General features: G+C 50.2%; 4 protein-coding genes across 7 annotated transcripts; 3 read left to right on the top strand and 1 right to left on the bottom strand.

The window, feature by feature from the left end:
* Positions 1-804: 804 nt before the first annotated feature.
* LOC121060263 (thaicobrin-like) lies at positions 805-4,004 on the bottom strand. The gene is given in 5 exon segments (XM_040537903.1): positions 805-1,614; positions 1,616-1,752; positions 2,412-2,486; positions 2,633-2,924; positions 3,831-4,004. Coding segments are annotated over 3 exon segments (594 nt in total). The 5' UTR covers positions 2,485-2,486; positions 2,633-2,924; positions 3,831-4,004; the 3' UTR covers positions 805-1,230.
* LOC121060261 (butyrophilin subfamily 2 member A2-like) lies at positions 4,005-8,559 on the top strand. The gene is made up of 7 exons (XM_040537897.1): positions 4,005-4,130; positions 4,692-4,794; positions 5,505-5,852; positions 6,461-6,742; positions 7,280-7,384; positions 7,743-7,762; positions 8,405-8,559. The coding sequence occupies exons 2-6, from the start codon at positions 4,710-4,712 to the stop codon at positions 7,760-7,762; spliced, it is 840 nt and encodes a 279-aa protein (XP_040393831.1). The 5' UTR covers positions 4,005-4,130; positions 4,692-4,709; the 3' UTR covers positions 8,405-8,559.
* Positions 8,560-8,801: 242 nt separating this feature from the next.
* Positions 8,802-11,411, top strand: LOC121060264 (E3 ubiquitin-protein ligase TRIM39-like). 3 transcript variants are annotated; one of them, XM_040537904.1, is made up of 4 exons: positions 8,803-9,070; positions 9,504-9,524; positions 10,011-10,043; positions 10,495-11,411. In XM_040537904.1, exon 4 carries the CDS (start codon positions 10,497-10,499, stop codon positions 11,010-11,012), a length of 516 nt encoding a protein of 171 aa, XP_040393838.1. In that variant the 5' UTR covers positions 8,803-9,070; positions 9,504-9,524; positions 10,011-10,043; positions 10,495-10,496; the 3' UTR covers positions 11,013-11,411. The 3 variants fall into 3 exon arrangements, with proteins under 3 accessions (XP_040393840.1, XP_040393839.1, XP_040393838.1); XM_040537906.1 differs by lacking the exon at positions 10,011-10,043 and having other exon boundaries at positions 8,802-9,070; XM_040537905.1 differs by lacking the exon at positions 10,011-10,043 and adding an exon at positions 10,067-10,283 and having other exon boundaries at positions 8,802-9,524.
* A 1,550-nt stretch (positions 11,412-12,961) lies between these two features.
* Positions 12,962-18,114, top strand: LOC121060258 (platelet glycoprotein Ib alpha chain-like). Of its 2 annotated transcripts, none has more exons than XM_040537890.1 (2): positions 12,962-13,530; positions 15,570-18,114. In XM_040537890.1, exons 1-2 carry the CDS (start codon positions 13,477-13,479, stop codon positions 17,715-17,717), a joined length of 2,202 nt encoding a protein of 733 aa, XP_040393824.1. In that variant the 5' UTR covers positions 12,962-13,476; the 3' UTR covers positions 17,718-18,114. The 2 variants fall into 2 exon arrangements, with proteins under 2 accessions (XP_040393824.1, XP_040393825.1); XM_040537891.1 differs by lacking the exon at positions 12,962-13,530 and adding an exon at positions 14,350-15,075.
* Positions 18,115-19,663: the final 1,549 nt, after the last annotated feature.

Below are 19,663 nucleotides of genomic sequence, written 5' to 3'. Positions count from 1 at the left end.
CAATCCTTTCCCGACATTCATGTGTTTTCTTGGCTCCCAGCAGCAGATTCTTGGCAAACAAGGAAGAAAGTTTAATTTCCTGTTACATCTCAGCCTTGACTGCTTCTGTTAACGAAACTGTGTAATAGATCAGTTTCTAGCAGTAGGATTTCCCTGAACAGATTGTTCCTGAGTTATTCCTGGGAGAGGTTGAAATTTTTCTGCACCCAGAAAATCTTTTTCTGATCTTTCTCAGATGAAAAATATTGACCCTACTGTTACAGAATTTGGATTTTTTTTTTCTCAGTCTAGCCCTACAGTTTCACATCCTTGAAAACAGGTTATTTTTGTGGCAAAACTTCTGCAAAGAACCATACTGCAGCTAAAGTCCCAAGGAGGCCGGAGGCTCCGTTAGCTGTTAAATGTTTTTGTAGATAAATTTTAGAGGAGCAGAATGGAAGATAAAATGCTTCCACTTCAAACTGCCTTCCCTTTCCCTTATTCTTTCTATTTTGTCCACAAGTGGCGTGTGTGTTTTTGACCACCTGAAAGATTCTACAGGAGATGAGGAAAAGGAGACTGAGAGGGGGGGAGGAAGAAGATCCAAGCCTGGCAGATCTGTGGGAATTATCTGGCCCATGGGATTCAGACGCCTCGATCAGTTTCTTGCTCACTTCCCTTCACTTGTCCCTACAGCTCTTCCTAGTCTTCTGCTGTAAGAAATGTGAAAGAAAACACATATGCCTAACGCAGGTGCCAGTGAGAGCTGGAAATAAGGCCGGGAGAAGTTTTGGATGTATGGAGAAGATAAGTGTTATCATGAGGCCCAGCACCCAAATATGTTTGTATTTTTTGACTTAATCATTAAGCTTAATTAAAGAAAGCCAGACACGGTACTTGGCAACTTTTAAGGCGTTTGGACCTGATGCATTTCTCATGGCCTTGCATGGACCTGCTCTGCAGTGTCCCAGCACTCAACACCACATCTTGGCCCTGGGGCCACCTTGCACCAAGCTCCTCTGTGCCTCAAATCCCCATGTCCCCATTGTTGCTGCAGTCCCCCCTGTGGGGTCAAGCAGGACAAAGGAGCTTCTTTGGTGGTGTCCATCTCCAAGACCTTCCAGTTCTCCCATTCAGTGGCCAGAGGGACCGTGTGAGGAAAAAACAGCAAGGACACACGACGCTCCCAGCTCCCGGCACTGTGATCCAAGGCCATGGCGTTCATCTTTCCAGTTCTGGTCATCCTCCACATCAGGGGCACAGCCTGAGGCATGAGTCCATTCCCACCCAGAGCCAGGGGTGTAGCCTCTCCTCAGGACATGAAGCCAGGCAGAAAGCAAAGATCGGGGCTTCGTTTTCAGCATCAGCAAACGCCACCTGCCTGCCCACCAAGTCCAAAGAGACCTGGATGGCCCTGGGCACCTGGGCAAGGTGCAGGGGTGTCCAGTCAGGGTCAGTAAAAGCGTGGTACTGTCCAAACCACTGCCCCACGGCCCAGATCCCCTCCTCGGGGGTAAAACTGAGGACCCCCTTCCTCCTGACAGACTCCCGGGCAACCCCCGCAGCCCACCAGTCGCCCCCCTCGGCCACCTCCACCTCCCAGCAGTGCTGCCCTGCAGTGAAACCCCGGCCCCCCCAGCACGCACGGCTCCGTGTCAAACCGCTCGGGGTTGTCGGGCAGCAACGTCCACATGTCCCCGCGCCTCACGTCTCGCCCATCATCAGCCAGGATGAGGAAGGGGTTGGCAGTGTTTGGGTCCAGGGTCACATCCGCTGGGGACAAGAGGAGAAGCCTCTCAGGACGGGCAGCCCCCGGGGGTGCATCAGGGCTGTGCCCACCACGGCAAGAGGAGGGATGGGGAAAGAACTGGAAAGATAACTTCCCCCTGCCCGGAGATATCCAGCATGGGGTGGGAACCCTCTCCTTGTGCTGGACTGCCCCAGACTCAGTTCTGCCCTGATCCTGCCCTCTCCTGGACTTTCTATATGGTCCCTGGCCAAGGGGACCCCGGTTTCCTGAAGGACAATGCACCTGAGTGTTGGGGTGCACATCTGCTGTGCAGACACCTGGGCCTGCACGCAGGTTTCTGTGGTGATGCAAGAGAGAAACGGGCATGTGGGGGCACAAACCAGCACACACTGTGACAGATATTGACCCCAAAAACCAATCGTCCCTGACCTCACATTCCCCTTTGTCTCTGTGGGCAATGAAGAGAGCCAAGGATGGCAGCTCAGGTGTCTCTGGTGGTGGTGGTGGGTCTACAGATAAGCTAGAGGAATCCAGCTGGGGACAGTGCAGCCACCACGTCTCAACCCCATGACAAGCCCTGGCTGGGACAAGCCCCAAGTGCTTCAACCCTAACTGGCTCCTCCACAGAAGAAGCAGGGTACAATTTTCTCCCAAACACAGCAGTTACCCTCTAAAAACTCACCTCTTCCACTCCTCTCCTCCACCTCATTGGCCAGGGTCTCCATCTCTTCTATCTCCATACTGGACACCAGCATTCCTGCAGAAAAGTAGCAGAAAGAGAGATGTATTCCCTGCCAAAAGGGGAAATTGCAAGACACAGAGACCACGTGAAGATGATAAAGGGGTCCGTCCCTCTTCCCCAGATGCAGAGGGAGTGATGAAGAAGTCACAGCTGGCACTCACCTGTGGGAAGGTAGGTTTCAGATGGGTCTGAATATCTTCAGTCTGCTCTCCACTCCCTTGACCTCAGCAGATCTTGGCTGGACTGGACTTGTAGTGTTTCCACCTCGTTCGAGTGAGTGGGTCGAACCCCGGAGGAGCTGGATGGCCGGGAGAGCACCGCTGGGCATCTGGCACAGTCTGCTCCCTGCAGCCTGCAGCTGGAGCTGCCAGTGGTTATGTGACCTCATCTAACACTCGTTTTGCTCTTCTGCCTTCAGGAGTTCCCTCCCGGTGCTCCTGCAGCGCCCCTGTCCTGTTTGTGGAGACGCAGTTACCACATCACAGGAATTGCCATATCTCCCCTCCCTTTGGCCGGCTGCGGGTTGGTGATAAGAGTCCCCTGTGCTGCTGGCAGAGGCTGCTCTGAGCCCTCCTGAGCCCAGTGCCCTGCGCTCATCTCTGGTGTGCTGGGGGTGTCCTGGGGACACCATCTACAGATCAATGGCTGGCTCAGGCTGCATGCTTGGTGAGGGAAGAGGTCTGGCTCCTTACGGGCTTGCCCAGATTTGGATTATGGGGGGAGATGTTTTCAGGGCATGCATTGCCTCAATTGCTCTACTGTTAAATAGGGGAGTGGGGGACAATGGGTGCTGGGCTTTGCATCCCACCTCCCCTTTCTCCAGGCAGCTTTTCACATGCCTAGAAACAATGTGAAAAGCGTGGCCCCAGCCCCACGGGCACTCAGTCCGGGTTTCTCCTTGCCATCCTGCATGCTCCCAGCTCTTATTCAGGGCTGGATAAAAAAAAAGAAAAAGTCCTCCACCCTTCACATGCTTCCACTGAACCCCCCCAGGGTCTGCAACCTCCCACGTTTGCGTCTTTATGAGTTGCAAAGGCCAGGCTGGCCCTTCTTAGAAGCGGTGCCTGCAATTTCTTGCTAGCCCCACAGTTATTGTGAATTACAAAGCTGCTTTAATTATTGCTGCTATCGCATCTGCCAGGCTATGTCTCTGAATGCTTCGTTTATTGCCTCCCCCTTTTCTTTGCCATCCTGTTTCAACAAAGTCGTGGGAATAGCTGTTCTCATTCTGCCAATCAGCATGAATGGATTTATTTTATGTTATCATTTCCATTACAGTTTGTGAGTATGGCTTGTGCCTCTGTGTGTTTTGCTTCCCCTGTCCCTTGTCACCCCTGGCAGGTCCCGGAGCAGCCCCACCTGCGCGGATGCTCTTGCCTCTGGGACGCTGGGGCTGGACCCAGCCAAGCCGAGCTGGGGCATGGGGATGCAGCCGAAGAGCACGTCTGGAAGGGAGTGTTTCCGGAGCAAAAGCATTGACAAAAAATGACCACATCTCTCGGTTACTTTCATTTTCCAGCGGAGGTGGCGCAAGAGGAAATGGGCAGCAGGCCGGTAGTGACATCTCATTGTGATTGCACAGAAAAATTCCTTCCTGCTCCCTGATGAGACCACCCGTCTGCTTCATCCCTTGCCAGCAAAGCCGGGAGCGAGGGAAAGGTAAGCTCGGGGCCAGGGCGGGCTTTTCGGGCTGCTGTTGTCGTGTTCCCCTCTGGTCTGAGACCTCCTGCCCATCGCATCCCCAGTTTGGGCTGGGGGAGAAGCGTGGCTCCAGCCCCACGGGCACTCAGTCTGGGTTTCTCCTTGCCATCCTGCATGTTCCCAGCTCTTATTCAGGGCTGGATTAAAAAAAAAAAAAAGAAAAAAGAAAAAGAACTCCATATTCAAATAGCCGCTTGGTGCATGCTGGTTTGTGCACAAAGTACCCAAGTGGTATGAAAAGTTGTAGAAATTTCCCACATGGGGAAAATAGGAAAAGTTACAACATCTCCTTTAATGCAATGAAAAAGTGGCAAAGTCAGACTGATGATGTAAAATTGACTTCAACCTTGGGCATTTTAATCTTAGATTTTTCCCTGGATATTATAAAAAAGGTGCTGAAATCAGCAATAAACCCCTTTAAAAGTAAATTATTCCCTATAATATTCTGCCTTTCAAACCTTTTCTTGTAACCCTTTTGTTCTGCCTTTCTCCCTTAACTTCTCCTTCTCCATCCCCAAGGCTGAGCTCCAGCAGAGGATGGTCTTCGGCTGCCACCTCCAGTGCTCTCTGCTGGCTTTTATCCCTTACAGTTTGGTTTTCCATGTTTGTGAGCTTCAATCAGGTATGGATTCCCCTGGCTCCTGCTGATCCTTGCGGTACTCGCTTCCAGCCTGAATATTTTCCTGAGCCACTCCCTGTGAATGGTTTAGCACAGAGCAGGGTCAGGTTGTGCAGAACCCTTTTCAGAACCACTTCAATAAAGGGAAAAAGAACACGAACAAAAAATCATTTAAAAACTATTTGAGTTTTGTACGTGCACAAGTTGTCTGCTTTCTCCAATCACCCACCTTCCAGCCACTCCCTCCTTTCTCCTGCTGTGGTGGCTTTACCTTGCTGGGCAGCTGAACTCCACCACAACCACTCTCTCACTCCCCCTCCTTAAAAAAAAAAAGGAGAAGAAAGTATGCTGGGAAAAAAAAAAAAAAAAAAAAACACCTCAGGGATTGAGGTAAGGATAATTTAATTAAAGGGAAAAGGAAGAGGGGAAAAAAAAAAAAAAAGCAAAGGCCGCATGGAAGCACAGAGAGAGGACAAAACTGCTGTCTCCCCCCCCCCAAGCAGCATCTTGTCCCCTTGAGAACAACTCATCCTTTCAGGAGTTTGAAGACCTTGGGCAGAGCAGAGCATGGGGTGGTGGTCAGGTCATGCTCCCAGCCCTCCTGCCCAGTGCCCTGCTTCACCTGCTGTGGTTACCCTGCCACAGAGCAGCTCCGCTGGTTTTCAAGGCTGTCACTACAGCAGACTCATGGTCATTTCTCCCTTTTCTCCCAGCCCCGTTCAGCGTCAAGGGACCCCCTAACCCTGTGGCCACGGCTGTTGGCCAGGACGTGGTGCTGCCCTGCCACGTCTCCCCGGAGCAGAACGTGCAGGACATGGAGGTGACCTGGTTTCGGGAGCAATTCACACCCTTCGTGCATCGCTACAAGGGGGGCCAGGACCAGTACGGGGACCAGATGGTTCAGTACCAAGGCCGCACAGAACTGCTGAAAGACGGCCTCACCAATGGCAGCGTGGACTTGAGAATTTTCCGTGTCCAGCTGTCTGACAAAGGGCTTTACACCTGCTTTGTCCACAGTGGTTCAGCGTACGACGAGGCTGTGGTGGAGCTGAAGGTGACAGGTCTGTAGTCTGTGTCCCTGTCTGCACTGCTGGGCTCTTCTCGGTACGTCTGATTTGCTTCCTTGCAGCCAGTGCTCTTCTTACCTGTCCTTCATCCCAGCAGCGACTGCAGGTGCTTGCTTTAGGGCTTCATCAAGTGCTACAGTTGATAATGCTAACCAAGTTGTCTCAGAGATGTAAAACTGTCCACTGAGCAGCTGTAAAGAGCTCATGAGATATGTCCCAAGTGTTCTTGATCTTATTTTCTTAATATAAGTGGACGTAGAAAAAAAAAGTCAGCAGGTAATAAAGTAGGAATGCCTTGTTTAATGCTTTTATATTTTAATATTCAGGCCTAAGGGTTGTTTTGTTGAAGTGGCAGCTTCCAGGGCAGAGTTTTGGGTAATATGAAAAAGACTGCAAGAGGGGTCTCTGTGCATCTCTCTGACAGCTGGTGATACTGGTTAAACTGCTGCTATGGCCCTAAATAAAATATGCATTTGCCTGTGTTGAGGCTCATCCCTTCTTGCCAGTAGAGGATCAAGCAGACCCCATTATTCCCCCCAGACCTGGCATCCCGTGGAACAGCTCCATCCGCACAATAACCCGGGTTCTCTGTTTTCCTGCAGCCGGCGGCTCTGCTCCACGCATCGTGCTGGAGCGCTACCAGGACGGGGGCATCCGTGTGGCGTGCCGCTCGGCCGGCTGGTTCCCACAGCCCCAGGTGCTGTGGCAGGACCCCCGTGGGCAGCACCTGCCCTCCCTCTCAGAAAACATTACCCAGGACGAGAGCGGCCTCTTTGCAACAGAGAGCATCCTCATCCTCACCAGGAGTGCAAGCCAGGAGCTGGCCTGTGTGGTCAGACCTGCCCTGCAGAGCCAGGAGAAGGAGTCCTCTTTGTACATATCAGGTAAGCAGAGGACAGGAGCGTCATCCTGGTGATGTTTCCGGGGGAGCGGTGCTCCTGGAGGTGCAGTAGGCAGAAAATTTGAGGATTACTTGCACACCAGGTGTGAGGCGCATCGAGTGCATTTTGCATACTGCCGGTGCAAACAGCTTCTTTCCCCCTGTAGCTTTGGGCAGCATTTGTGAAACCTTCATCTCACCTGCTGTAAAATCCTGGTCTGCTGATTTGGTAAGATTTTCACAAGATCATGTGGCTTTCAGCTGTATTTTGGTTCATTCTTATATTGGGGATGAACAATTTTGGAGAATTTATTTCCCTGGCAGGCCAATACCCTTCCCCTGATGGCAGTGCTCTCTGCTGGAGTGTTTCTGTTAACACCTATGTTAGCCCAGGCTTTTTCTGCTCCTATATTGACCGATTAAATATATGTATAGATAAGATTCAGAGCTGCTTGGAATAGGCTTGTATGAAATGGAAATAATCTGCTTTCTCTTGCTGCTTGCAGAGTAACCTAAGCCCTTTGAGGCTTTTATTTTTCAGATCCCTTTTTCCAAAATGCCCATCCTTGGAAAATTGGCCTGGGTGTGGTCCTGGTTGCTGCGTTCACTCTCTTCATCATCGCCGTTTATCTATTTAGAATGAAAGGTATAGTCTTGATACAGTGTTTGGGGCTGGGAGTTCTGTAACCCGTCTTATTCAGCCCCTCTGGTCCTGGCTCATGGGTAGGTTTGGGCTATGAGGATGGTCCTGAGCCTGGAGCTCAGTGACCCCTCTGGGCTGTGCCCCAGCACATAAATCATACAGAGGGATAAAGGACATGGAAGTCCTGATGTCTTGCAGAAGGGGCAGGGAGCCTGTGGGTCACCAAAGGCACTGCAGCACTTTTAGACACCGCTGCCTTGCTGCCTTGTGTGTGGTTGTAATGCAGCTGTAGTTAATCAGAGCTCATTGGAAGTGGTGATTTTTTAAATGATTGACATTTCTTTCTTTCTCTCTTCCATAGGACGGCATGAGAAAAAATAGGTAAGCTTCACTTTCTGTTTTCGAGAAATTGGAAAATGGGAGAATTCCCTTCAATTGAAGACTTGATGGGACATATTTTAGGGGTAGTAGTGGTGGAGGCAAATGGGTTGCCTAGCAGCTATAGAAAATTATGAAACTAATTTCTGGAATGATGAAACTACAAAGCTGTGAAATGGTGTTATAATTTTAAGAAAAATCATGGCGGAACCAAAAAGAGCATGAACAGATATTGTATCAACAGTGATCTTTGCTTTGCAAAGGGCTCTCCAGGTTCTTCCCAATGCTAGTGGAAGCTCTCGGGGATCATGCATTTCATGTTGTAGGAGCACAGCTTTGTCTCAGCACTAAAACAAAAAACAAAACAAAAAAAGAAACAAAAAACAAAAAACCACGTGGGAACAGAATGATAACACAGCATCACAGCAATGAGTGAAATTTCACCCCTGCTCCTCCCCTGCCCATGCAAACCTACTGGTGTCTAGCAATGCAGCAATGGCCTCTGCCCTAGGGACTTGGAGGAGCTCTTGGGCTGCAGCTTTTCCAACATGAAACAATTTTAGGCCCCTCCCTGCCCCAACAGGTGTATCAGTGAAAAAGGAATTGACTTTGGTGGTAATGCACTTTTCTGGTTTTGCTTTTCAGCAATGCAAGCAGCAGCACTGCGTAAGTCTCACTCCCTGTCTTCCCTGGTGAAATCCTCTGCAAAAACTTGTTATTCACCCTGTCGTTATGTCCAAATGTTCCTTTTAGCAAAGACTTTACTCCCCCAACCACCCAATAATATGAATATTCATTCTATTAAATTGTAGGAATTTTCTTCCTCAGTGACTGTCAGTGCTTTTTAACACTCTCATTTTAACTTAATCAGTGAAGTAGCACTGAAAAGTTTGTGCTTTTTAAGGGAAGACTATGGAAACGTAAGCCCTTGAGAATTTTGTTATCAAGAGGAGGATGGTTTGATTACCAAGGAATTAAAAAATAAGAGAACATTTGAAGAGGGAATATAAATATATATTTGTTTGTTTGTTTTCAGCTCATTACCAATAAATAGTCCTTTGGCTATTAAAACTGAGCTCTTGCTCATTGCTAAAGTGGTGCCATTGCAGTTTGATAGGGAAAAGAAATACAGTTCAGCTCACTGGGGAATTAGGAGTCCTTGCAAGGAGAGAACAAATCCATGCATCTGCCTCTTCAGCACAGCTCCCTTCACCTATGCAGCCCCTTAGCTGGGATCCCAGGGAAGTGATTGGAAAGAGTAACTGGGATGTGCTTCTGTTTGCTGTTTAGGGAACCGTGCTGCTGAAATCGGTGACTCTTTTTCCGTTCCTTAAAAAGGACTTTTTACTGACTGTATATTTTTAAGATGTGAAGTGAACCTAAGAGCAACTGAGAATGTGGGGAAAAGAGAGAGTGAGGGAATTTAAGATCCCAAAAATGAAAGATGATTGAAAATGGTATCTGGGGTTGGGGTGTGGCTGACAACAGTGGCAGGGTGAGCATGCCAGGGGCTCCCTGCACACACCGTGAGCTGATGGCAGTGCTGTGGGATGCATCCCCTGGCCAGAGAGGGACCTCTCCCTGCCCTGGGCTGAAGCAGGACCTGCACCGTCACCCGCCGAGGGCTTTGCATTGCTGGGGTCACCAGAAGTACAGCCTCCTGCACAGGCAGGTGGTTGCAGAAGAGGTGATATCCAAACTGACATCCCACAACCCATTTGTGCTGATTTATTTTGTTTTGCAGAGAGACAAGCTGAGGAACTTGGTGAGTATCATTCTCCTTCCTTAGTAAGAGACTTTTCTTGGGTCATTTTCTCATTTGGGTGTTGCATTTATGGCCTGGTTTTGTTTTTTTCTTTTGGGAAAGGAAGAGGTGGCAAATGCTGAACTCATTTCAGAAACATTATTTTCCTTTGCACTGTACGTGTTTTTAAGTTACTTTTCTATACCAAGAAAAAATTGCTTTCATTTTACAAAGTACGAACAGAGCATAAGTATGTGTGTGAGGCCAGGCAAAGGGATTATATTTATCAAAATGGATGAAGCACTTCCACGTAACTAGACATTGAAGTTTTGAAATTACACACTATGAGATGACTTTTACAAATACAGCTACAATTCAGGAAATGTGCAATTACACCGGCATATCATTATGTTGAGCTATTCCAGTACCACGAGTGTGTTCAGATTACTTCTCATTTGTATTTTTCTTTTGTCTGTTTTTGTTTTTGTCTTTTGTTTTTGTTTTAAGAATGGAGAAGATACTCAGTGCCTATTGAAAATGGTAATTGAAGTTCTGTCTTCCAGGGGGCTGAATCATCTTCCCTGCTTTTCTTTCTCTTCCTGATGGCTCCCCTCCTGCAGTGATGCTGGTGGCACCAGGGATGCTTACTTTGCAGTGCAGCACTCAGTCCCCTCATTCACTTGGTGCATGTCCCACTCTCAGACAAATCTGAAGGGTCCTGGTCCTTAGTGAGCAGCGCTGGCCATGCTTTAGAGACGAAAGGACTTCTTCAGCCTGGAGGTGTGCTGATGGTCCTCTTCCCTGTGTGCTCAGGGTCATCTCTCTGGTTCATTTTCTGCTCCTCATGCTAATGCCATCGCTTGTGCATCTTCCCATACCACAGCCAGCCAACTATCGCCTGCACCCTTTTTCTTCTTCCTGAGGCAGCCTCAGCAAAGGCCTCTCCCAGGGCGAGCTCTGCCCTGACGTGTTGACTCCCTCTGTCCCACAGTGATGGTGGTTCTGGATTCAGACACAGCCCACTGCGACCTTGTCCTGTCTGATGACTGCAAAAGCGTGAAGCGAGCAGACAAGCTGCAGAACATCCCCAGCCTCCCTCAGAGATTTGACCCGTGGCGCTGCGTGCTGGGCTGCAAGGGCTACACCTCAGGGAGATACTACTGGGAGGTGGAGGTGGAGGATGGAGGAGGATGGGCCGTAGGGGTCTCTCGAGAAGATGTGAAGAGGAAGGGCGAGATTCAGTTCAGCCCAGAGGAGGGCATCTGGGCAGTGGGGAACTGGGCAGGGCAGTTCAAAGCTTTCACGTTCCCTGAGCACACTCTTCTTCATGAAAGCCAGGCTCCCACACGGGTCCGGGTCTCTCTGGACTATGAAATGGGCCGGGTGGCATTTTTCAGTGTTGATGAGAAGAATCCTATCTTCACATTTCCACTGGTATCATTCGATGGGTTCAGAGTCCACCCATGGGTCTGGCTGGGTCCTGGTACGTGGCTCAAAATGTGTCCCTGATGAAGGGAAGGGAGAAAGAGAAGGCTTCATATGGCACTGCCATAGTTCATAGACTCATAGCAAGATGGAGGTTGGAAGGAACTTGTAGAGGTTTCCACTGCAATCTCCTGCTCACAGCAGAGCTAACTTCAAAGCTACTTTAGGTAGCTTTGGGCTTTGTTCAGATGAATTTAGTATCTCCAAGGGTGGAGATTGTGTTACCTCTGTGGACCCAGGGCTGCACCTCCCTCATGGGGAAGACAGAATCCTTTATACAAGATGACTTTCCCTGATTGCAGCTTGTATCTCTGGCCTTTCATCCTCTTTCTCTACCTGTTGAGCAACACTTCCAGTGAAAAGAGACACTCCCTCAGCGGGGACTGTTTGTAAAAAGTACAGAATAAAGTTATTTTAGTGGGATTTGTCTATGTGTGAGTCAGCACTAGATGTCTGTGCCTGCAGCTATTGCATCCACATCCTTTAGGCAGACACTTCTGAGACACGAGTCACCTCACCCTGCAGAAGGCTATGTAAGCACACCAGTAGAACTTGTCCAGGCTGTGCTTATGCAGTCCCCTGGCCACAACACAAGTCCAGGCGACTAGCTCATCTATCCACTTCCTAACATAGAAGGCAACTCCACCTCCCCTCCTTCCTTGCCTATCCCTTCTGAACAGTTTGTAACCATCAACAGCCACACTCCAGTCATGGGTATCATCCCACCAGGTTTCCGTGATGGCAACTATATCATAGTTTCCTACTAGCATGGTGGCCTCCAGCTCCTCCTGTTTGTTACCCATACTGCGTGCATTAGTGTAAATGCACCTCAGCTGGTCCGCCTTTTGGGACGGAGAAGACCTAATACCCTCTTGACCATACTCAGGTGCTTTTCATAGTTACCAACCTCTCACCAAACCTTGTGTCCTTCCTGCAAATTGCTATGTCATCCTCATCCTTCACCAAAACATAGGACTGCAAGGTCTTGCTAGCACATTCCTCACCCACAAGAACTGGCATGTTGCATTCAGGCTCCTTTCTAGTGACCCCAGTTCTACCCCCACCTCCCTTCATACCTAGTGTAAAGCTCTATTAATGAACCCTGCCAACTCCCATCCTAAAACCCTTTTCTGCTGGTCACCTGCCGGTGACACCAGGTTCAGAGCCAATTATTAATCTTCTGGCTCATCATGTCCAGTCCCTCATTATTTCCTATAACTGGAGGGATAGAGGAGAACACGACTTGTGCTCCCAAACCCTTGACCATTCTCCCCAAGTCTCTTTAATTGTACCATGGTTTCCAACTCCTTCTGCTTGTTTCCCATGCTGCGTGCATTGATGTAGAGGCACTTCAGCTGGGCTGTTGGTGTCATCACCTTTTCAGAGGAACCCTTCCAAATTGCTTTGGGATAGTTCACAAGTATTTCCTGAAGGGACAGTGTTCCTAGGTTCATTTCCATCACTCACATGTACATCCCCTTCCCCAGCTGCATCTAGTTTAAAACCCTGCTTATAATCCCAGCAGGTTTATTATAATCATTTTGTCTGTAAGAGTATTTGGAGTAAGACAATTGTAAGTATCAAAACATTTGGACTGTAAATTAAGTAGACATTAGGAAGTTTTCCTTAGAAACAATTTTAGGTTTAAGAAGCTGACTTCTTTTCAGACAAAATAAAGTGCTACTTAAGCTGAGAGTGGGTGAGAGTCTACAAGGTGACGCAGCAGGGACAGCTGACCCCAGCTGACCAAAGGGATGTCCCACACCCCAAGACTGGGGAACTACAGGCCAGTCAGTCTCACCTCTGTGCCTGGCAAGATCATGGAGCAGATCCTCCAGGAGACTCTGCTAAGGGACATGGAAAATAAGAAGGTGATTGGTGACAGCCAACATGGCCTCACTAAGGGCAGTTTGTGCCTGACAAATCTGGTGGCCTTCTACAACGGGGTTGCAGCCTTGGTGGATGGGGGAAGAGCAGCAGATATCATCTACCTGGACTGTGCAAAGCATTTGACACTGTCCCCCATGATATCCTTGTCTCTAAATTGGAGAGACATGGATCTGACAGAGCGTGTTAGGACTAAAAACCTTTAGGTAGGTCCGATGTGAAACAGGCATTGTTGTGAAACTAGCAAGGTGGAACACTGACCTTGTGAGAGCACATATTGCTAGCTCAGCAATATGGCACCAGGCCACAAGTCATCCGGTACGAGACAATGCTGCCATCCGCACAGCACGCGCTGGCCATGCAGCTGTGCGTGATCGCAGCAGCCTATCAACTAGCAACCTATAGGGTTTTAGAGCATGCAGGGGCAAAACATATAAACAGAGCAAGTTGCTCTGCATCGGAGAGGCAGGAACATCAACTGAGGTCAACGTTGCCTCTGCGGGGACACAACACAAGATGTTGATAACTACCATACCGATGGGGTGCCAACCACAACCTGGCTAAGTATCTACGACCTATTGGATCTCGGTAACGGACATCAATGACTGGGAAAAGCATCACGCTCGTCGGTACCCTTGCCATCAGCCTGGGATCGGTATGTTAACAAGCTAACTCGTTAATAAATTCTTTGTTTTTCTATCGCTGCTCAGGTGTGTGTGTATGTGCGAGTGTATTTGATATGCCTGAATAGCTCCCTTGCTTTATATATATATACTGTTGTCTGATCCTTGCTGGGCTGAACTAATCAGCTTCAGCCCCCGGAATCTAACTAGAACACAGAGGGACCACTCGGTGGGTAAGGAATTGTCTGGATGGCTGCACTCAAAGAGTTGCAGTTAGTGGCTCCAGGTCCAGGTGGAGAGCAGGGATGAGTGGTGTCCCTTAGGGGTCTGTACTGGGACCAGCACTATTTAACATCTTTGTCAGCGACATGGACAGTGGGATTGAGTGCATCCTCAGCATGTGTGCAGACAACACCAAGCTGTGTTGTGTGGTCGACACGGTGGAAGGATAGGATGCCATCCAGAGGGACCTAGACAGGCTTGAGACATGAGCCTGTGCTGAGCAACCTGATTTAGTGGAAGGTGTCCCTGTGCATGGCAGGGGATTAAACAGAATGATCTTTAAAGGTCCCTTCTAACCCAAATCATTCTGTGTTTCTATTTTATCGTTCTACAACAGCATGCTCAGCAATAAACTTTGGGGTATCTTCCCTAGGTACTGTGGGTCAGGGTCTGACTGAGCATTGGTCTGCTGGTGGGAAGCAGTGAGTGATTGCCTTTGCATTACTTGTTTTTTTTCTCCCTTCCCTTCTGTTATTAAACTCTCATTATCTCAACACATGAGGTATTTTTTTCTCCCTTTTGCTCTTCCAGTTCTCTCCCTCATCCTGCTTTGGGGGGGCAGTGGGCAAGCGGCTGCTGGGTCTTCATCTGCTGACTGGCATTAACCCGCCATGTTCCACAGAATGTAGAAACAGTACAAAATCAGTATCTCCCCTCCTCTGAAGCACCTGCCGTTGTAGATTTTGGGTGACCCCCAGCCCTGGTGCCCAAAATGCTTGGTGGTGACCTATGGGCCGGGGAAGTGGAGATGGCTTGGCCGCGGGAATGGAGAGCAGGAAGAATTGCAAAACCCAGTTCCTTCCTCTGTTCCTAATCTCCTTGCCTGCACTGTGCTGTGGCTTCTCCCACTAACGTTAAAGCTGCCTTGCAGCTCTCTAGAAGAGCCATCCCTCTCTCTTCTGGGAAGCCAGAAAGAAAGGAGCCCTCCTGGACACCACCACTAACCAGCTGAGGTGATATGCAAAAGCTGCTCCTCTCTGGTACGCCAACCAGGCTGCAGTCCCCAGGTCAAGGGACCTTAAGCAAGGAATTATGATCCACAATTTCTTATGGAAACATGAGATGGAGGCGTTTGCAAAGAGCCATGGTGTGGCAGTGCAATTAAAGCAGGGGCTACACGGAAGGACAGCAGATGAGTTTGGCTTCTCCGGAAACCACAGCTCCCTTCCCAGCAGCTGGGGGTGCTGATAGAGGGCCTGGCCAGCCCTGCTGGGAGCGTTGCTGCCAGGGCAGCTCCCAGTGCTGGGGCAGGAGGGAGGCAAAGCAGCAGGAGAGCAGACGTTGAGGGGTTCACGGTGAGTGCCAGGGGAGCGGTGGCCCTCAGGGGTGCTTGGGACAGTTATACCTGTGTAGAGGAAGCTCTTCTGGTGATTTGTGCTTCTGCCCCAGGAGCACAAGTCTTGCAGAGGACTTCGCTGGGCAAGAGCCGGCTTTCCTCAGGGGAGGGTGAGGACAGGAGGATGGGGTGGACACTGGCCAAGGCTGCAGGACTCCTCTGTCCCCTTGGCACAAAGCCGTGAGATGGGAGGTGGGGGGGGGGAGGGCACATGCCTCTCCAGGGCAGCTGGAGGAGTGCAGCCACAGCACATGCAAGAGCTCTGCACCCTCCTTTGGGCCTGCTCCTTCTCCCCACATGCCAGGGTGGAGCTGTGGGGCTCAGGGGGCTCCTGGGCAGGCTCAGGGGGCTTCCAGATGGCTTCATGTGGGCTGGTGGCACTGCTGCCAATGGTGGGGAGCAAAGCTGGGGCTGTACCCGTGTGTCTCCATGCCTTGGGGCTCTCCCCTGCAGGCCATGCAGTTCCCTGCACTGCTCATGTTGATCCTCCCGGCCCTGCTGCCCCTGGCCGGTGCCACTGACCTGCAGCTGCCCTGCCCATCGGAGATGAACAAGGTGAAGGACATCCTGGAGGTGAACTGCACAGGACAGGCTCTCAGCGCAGTGCCCTCTGGCCTGCCCGAGGACACGGGCATCCTGCTGCTCAACGCCAACCGCCTGACGTCTGTCTCCACTGCCGCCTTCTTGCCCCTGGCCGCACTGCAGGACCTCGACCTGTCTGAAAACGGGATGGTGGCCCTGCACACCGAGTCCCCGCTGCCATCCCTCAGGGAGCTGCTGCTGTCCCGCAACGCGCTGGTGGCCCTGCCCAACCTGCAGGGCCTGCCTGCGCTCACCCGCCTGACCCTGGCTCACAATACCCTGCAGAATCTTGCCCCGAAGGCTTTCCGTGCCGTGCCGCTGCTGCAGGACCTGGACCTGCGAGGGAACCGGCTGCAGACACTTCCCCAGGACACCTTTGCAGGGCTGCGGGCGCTCAAGGAATTGGACCTCTCAGACAACCTTTTGGAGGAGCTCCCCAGGGAGCTGCTGCAGGACTTGGAAGCACTGGAGACCCTCTGGCTCTCAGGGAACCTCCTCCGCACCTTGCCCACCGACTTCTTCATTGAGGGGCACCTCTTCGCCTATGTGTTTCTCACCGAGAATCCCTGGCACTGTGACTGCAACCTGTTCTACCTGCGGAAGTGGATCCTGAGCAATGAGGGGAGCGTCTACCAGCCAGAGCGGGGCCTGGAGAAGACGAAGGTGGAGGTGGCCCCAGAGAAGGTGCTGTGCTACAGTCCCCTCAAGCATCAGCATCAGCCTGTCATCCGCTTCAAGTCTGACTGTGGCAATGTGGGAGACACAGATGGGGATGCGTATGACTACGATGAGGAAGGAACACCCCAAAAAACTACCATGTCCCCTTCCCCCATGACACATCCAGCTGTCCCCAAAGAGCACACTACTACCCCACACGCTCTTACCCAGCCTCCTCTCACTACTACAAGTTCTCCCATCAGCTCCCCTTCTAGCTCCAGCCTTGCCCCAAGCACTTCCCATGCGGTTCCTGCAAGCACCAGCACTCCCAGCACCGCCGCTCCTGCACCAGTCAGTTCCACCATCACATCCACTCTACAGCCCCCCAGCACTACCCCTCTTCTAACTTCTGCTCCCCCCACCACCTTCATCTCCACCACCTCACTGACAACTGCTGTGAGCACCAGACTCCCCAGCACCAGCAACCATCCCCAAACCAGCCTTACCACCAGCACAGCCACCAGCACTCTCCCAATGTCCACTGGCATGTTTTCCACCAGCAGTCCCACAGCATTGCCTTCCACTAACACGTCAGGGCACTCTTCGGTCATCAAATCTTCATCTCCTCTGATGTCAACCACACTGGTGGTCTCCACCACCACGCTTTCTCCTCATGCCCCGAAGTTGCTGGCTCCCCTGAACACCACACACTTCCTCCAGCCATCCCCTCTGCCCCCACCTCACCCTCTCTGTCCTTGCTCCACCACAGCACAGACTGTGCCCATGCTGCTCTTGCGGGCAGGTGGGGAGGGTCCGCAGTGGGTGCAGTGGATGCTGAGCCACTGCTGCCTGTTGCACTGGGTGCTCTACCTGGCCTCCTTGGTTCTTCTGCTCCTGTCCATGCTGGCTTTAGCTTGCTGGCTGCTGTGGATATGTCTGGTGGGATGGCCTTCCTCACGCAAATCACTGCAGACCCAAGAGGTGCAGTACCCACTGTTGAGGTGGAGGGAGTCAACAGAAAGTCCTATGAGGCATCTCAGCAGCTTCCAAAGCCCCCTCCAACACTCCACATTCTGCACCATCAAGGAAATAGAGCTGTGCCCTGAAGTCACTACATCCCACACCTACTGCACAATTAAAGACCTGGGAATACAGCGCAGTCCTCCTGCAAAGTCCTCCTTCTGCACAACAAAGGAGCTGTGGGTCTGCCACCGTCCCCCGAATGCTTCATTCAAGTCTTTCTCCAGGAAGCTGACAGCCACAAACCTTGGCTTCCTGAGGGCCCCTTCTGCTTACAGCCTGGATAGGGGTGTCAAGGCCATCGGCACTGTCAGAGTGAAGTATGCTGGCAACACCTTGTAAATACTCCTGTATGTTCAGAGTGAGGCATGGAGGGTCATGGCTCTGCCTCATATACCCTTGTTGCATGAGGGGAAGATCTGCTTGCTACAGAAGGGGAAGTCATCCCATTCCTCCCCCTAGCACCACTCACACTCATTGTGGTTGCCGAATCTGCAATAATTACTTTGGTACTTGGCAGGGGTAGAAGTCATCCTAGAGCAGAGTGTGGGGCTGACACTGCCTGATTTTGAGGTGAGAAGAGCTTTTTGAGCTTTTTTTTTTCTTCTTTTGAGAAGAGCTTGCTTTGTACACTGTGTCCTAATCGCTTCTGTCTGAATGGTGCACATAAAGATGCGCTATGCTTTCAACTCAGTGTCAGGTTGCTAATCACAGAATAAATATTCTCTTTGCCTAACTTTCAAATGGGTGCTAGTTTCATTTCACTGGACCTCCGACAGTCTTAAACTTTGTTTAAGTGATGCTTCAATGTTAACCCATTCTTTCCTGTATCCTCAAAGTAAATGGACAAGAGCAATCTCTATACAAGAAGAGACTGTATAGATGCAGAATAAATGTGATGTGGCCCTATAGACACCAGTCCTCATCTTTGGTGTCACCCATGCATTACCCAAAAGGCCTTGAGAACTGCATCAGGGAAATAAAAGTCACTTTTCCTTTCATGCATGATGACTCTAACCAGGACACTGTTGATGTCTGGAGTGAGGAGACCTCTTAGTGGTGTCCAGTGCTGCCTGAAGTCATGAGCTGGTGGTCCTGACTGGAGACCAAGTGTCCATCCTGTCCATTCAGATGCTTCATTTGCAACTATAAAGCAGGGAGCCACCGAGCCCCTATATAAAATTTCTGGCTCGGTTGCACAATGTTTTAGAATGTCAGGTGGAGAATCCTGCCACACGGGAGAGTCTGTTGCGACAACTGGCAATTGAAAACGCTAATGCAGACTGTAGGAAAATTTTGCGATCTATTAAAACTGCTAACCCTACTATAACCGATATGATCAAAGCCTGACAGGATGGAGGAACAGAAAGCCATAAGATGTCGCTGTTGGCTGACGCTTTAACCTCGTATGTCACGGTGGGGGTGGCACAAAAGGCCAATTGTTTAAATTGCGGGGAAAGCCTCTGGAAGGAGAGTATAAAAGAAGCATAGCCGGGTAAAGACTCTTTCTTACTTGATCACAATAAGAGTCCGTGCATTCAGTTGCCATATATTCAGAAGAGGAAGCTGCAATGCAAAATCCCTGTTGGTACCGAGTACTCATGTGTTTGGACCAACCAGATTCAGATATTATCAACTGATTCTATTTTCTGATGAATCCAATCGAAAGCACACATCCAGAAAAACAGTCATCACCAGGGTGTGATTTGCAGCTACATCAAGGCTGGGGTGAACTATTTGTATTGACAGTGTCAGATAACATGGGCAACTCTATGAGTAAATTCACCTGTAGTAGACTGTAGCTGCCGATGTTCTCAGCCTCTATGTCATTCTCGCCCATCTTATTTCTCGCCCATTCTGAACTAGCTCTGCCTTCTTTGGTGTTTGCATCTTGGTTTTGATAAGCTGTATTAGTATTAGCTGCTACTTGTCCTCTGCAATGATAAGAAAAAGGGCTCAGAAAAGAACATTCATTGATATGAATCTTGCACATCTTACACAAACAGCAGGACAACATTCCAAGGAAATTTTCTTTTTCACTTTCTTACTACTTCTAGCAGAGTAAAAACCCCAGGACTGCAAAATTGTCTGAGTTTTCTGAGGAGCAGCAATCACAGAATGGCTTAGGTTGGAGAGGAGTTCTGGAGATCATCTAGTCAAACAGAACAGCCAGAGCAGGTTGCCCAGGACCGTGTCTAGTTGGGTTATAATATCTCCATAGTTGGAGACTTCACAACCTGTTTCAGTGTTTGACTGCCCTCATAGTAAAACAGTTTTTTTCTTGAGTT

Source organism: Cygnus olor, chromosome 26 (assembly GCF_009769625.2).
Source record: "Cygnus olor isolate bCygOlo1 chromosome 26, bCygOlo1.pri.v2, whole genome shotgun sequence".
Taxonomy (NCBI): domain Eukaryota; kingdom Metazoa; phylum Chordata; class Aves; order Anseriformes; family Anatidae; genus Cygnus; species Cygnus olor.
Note: the sequence above shows the minus strand (reverse complement) of the source record. Positions and strands in the feature narration are given on the sequence as shown.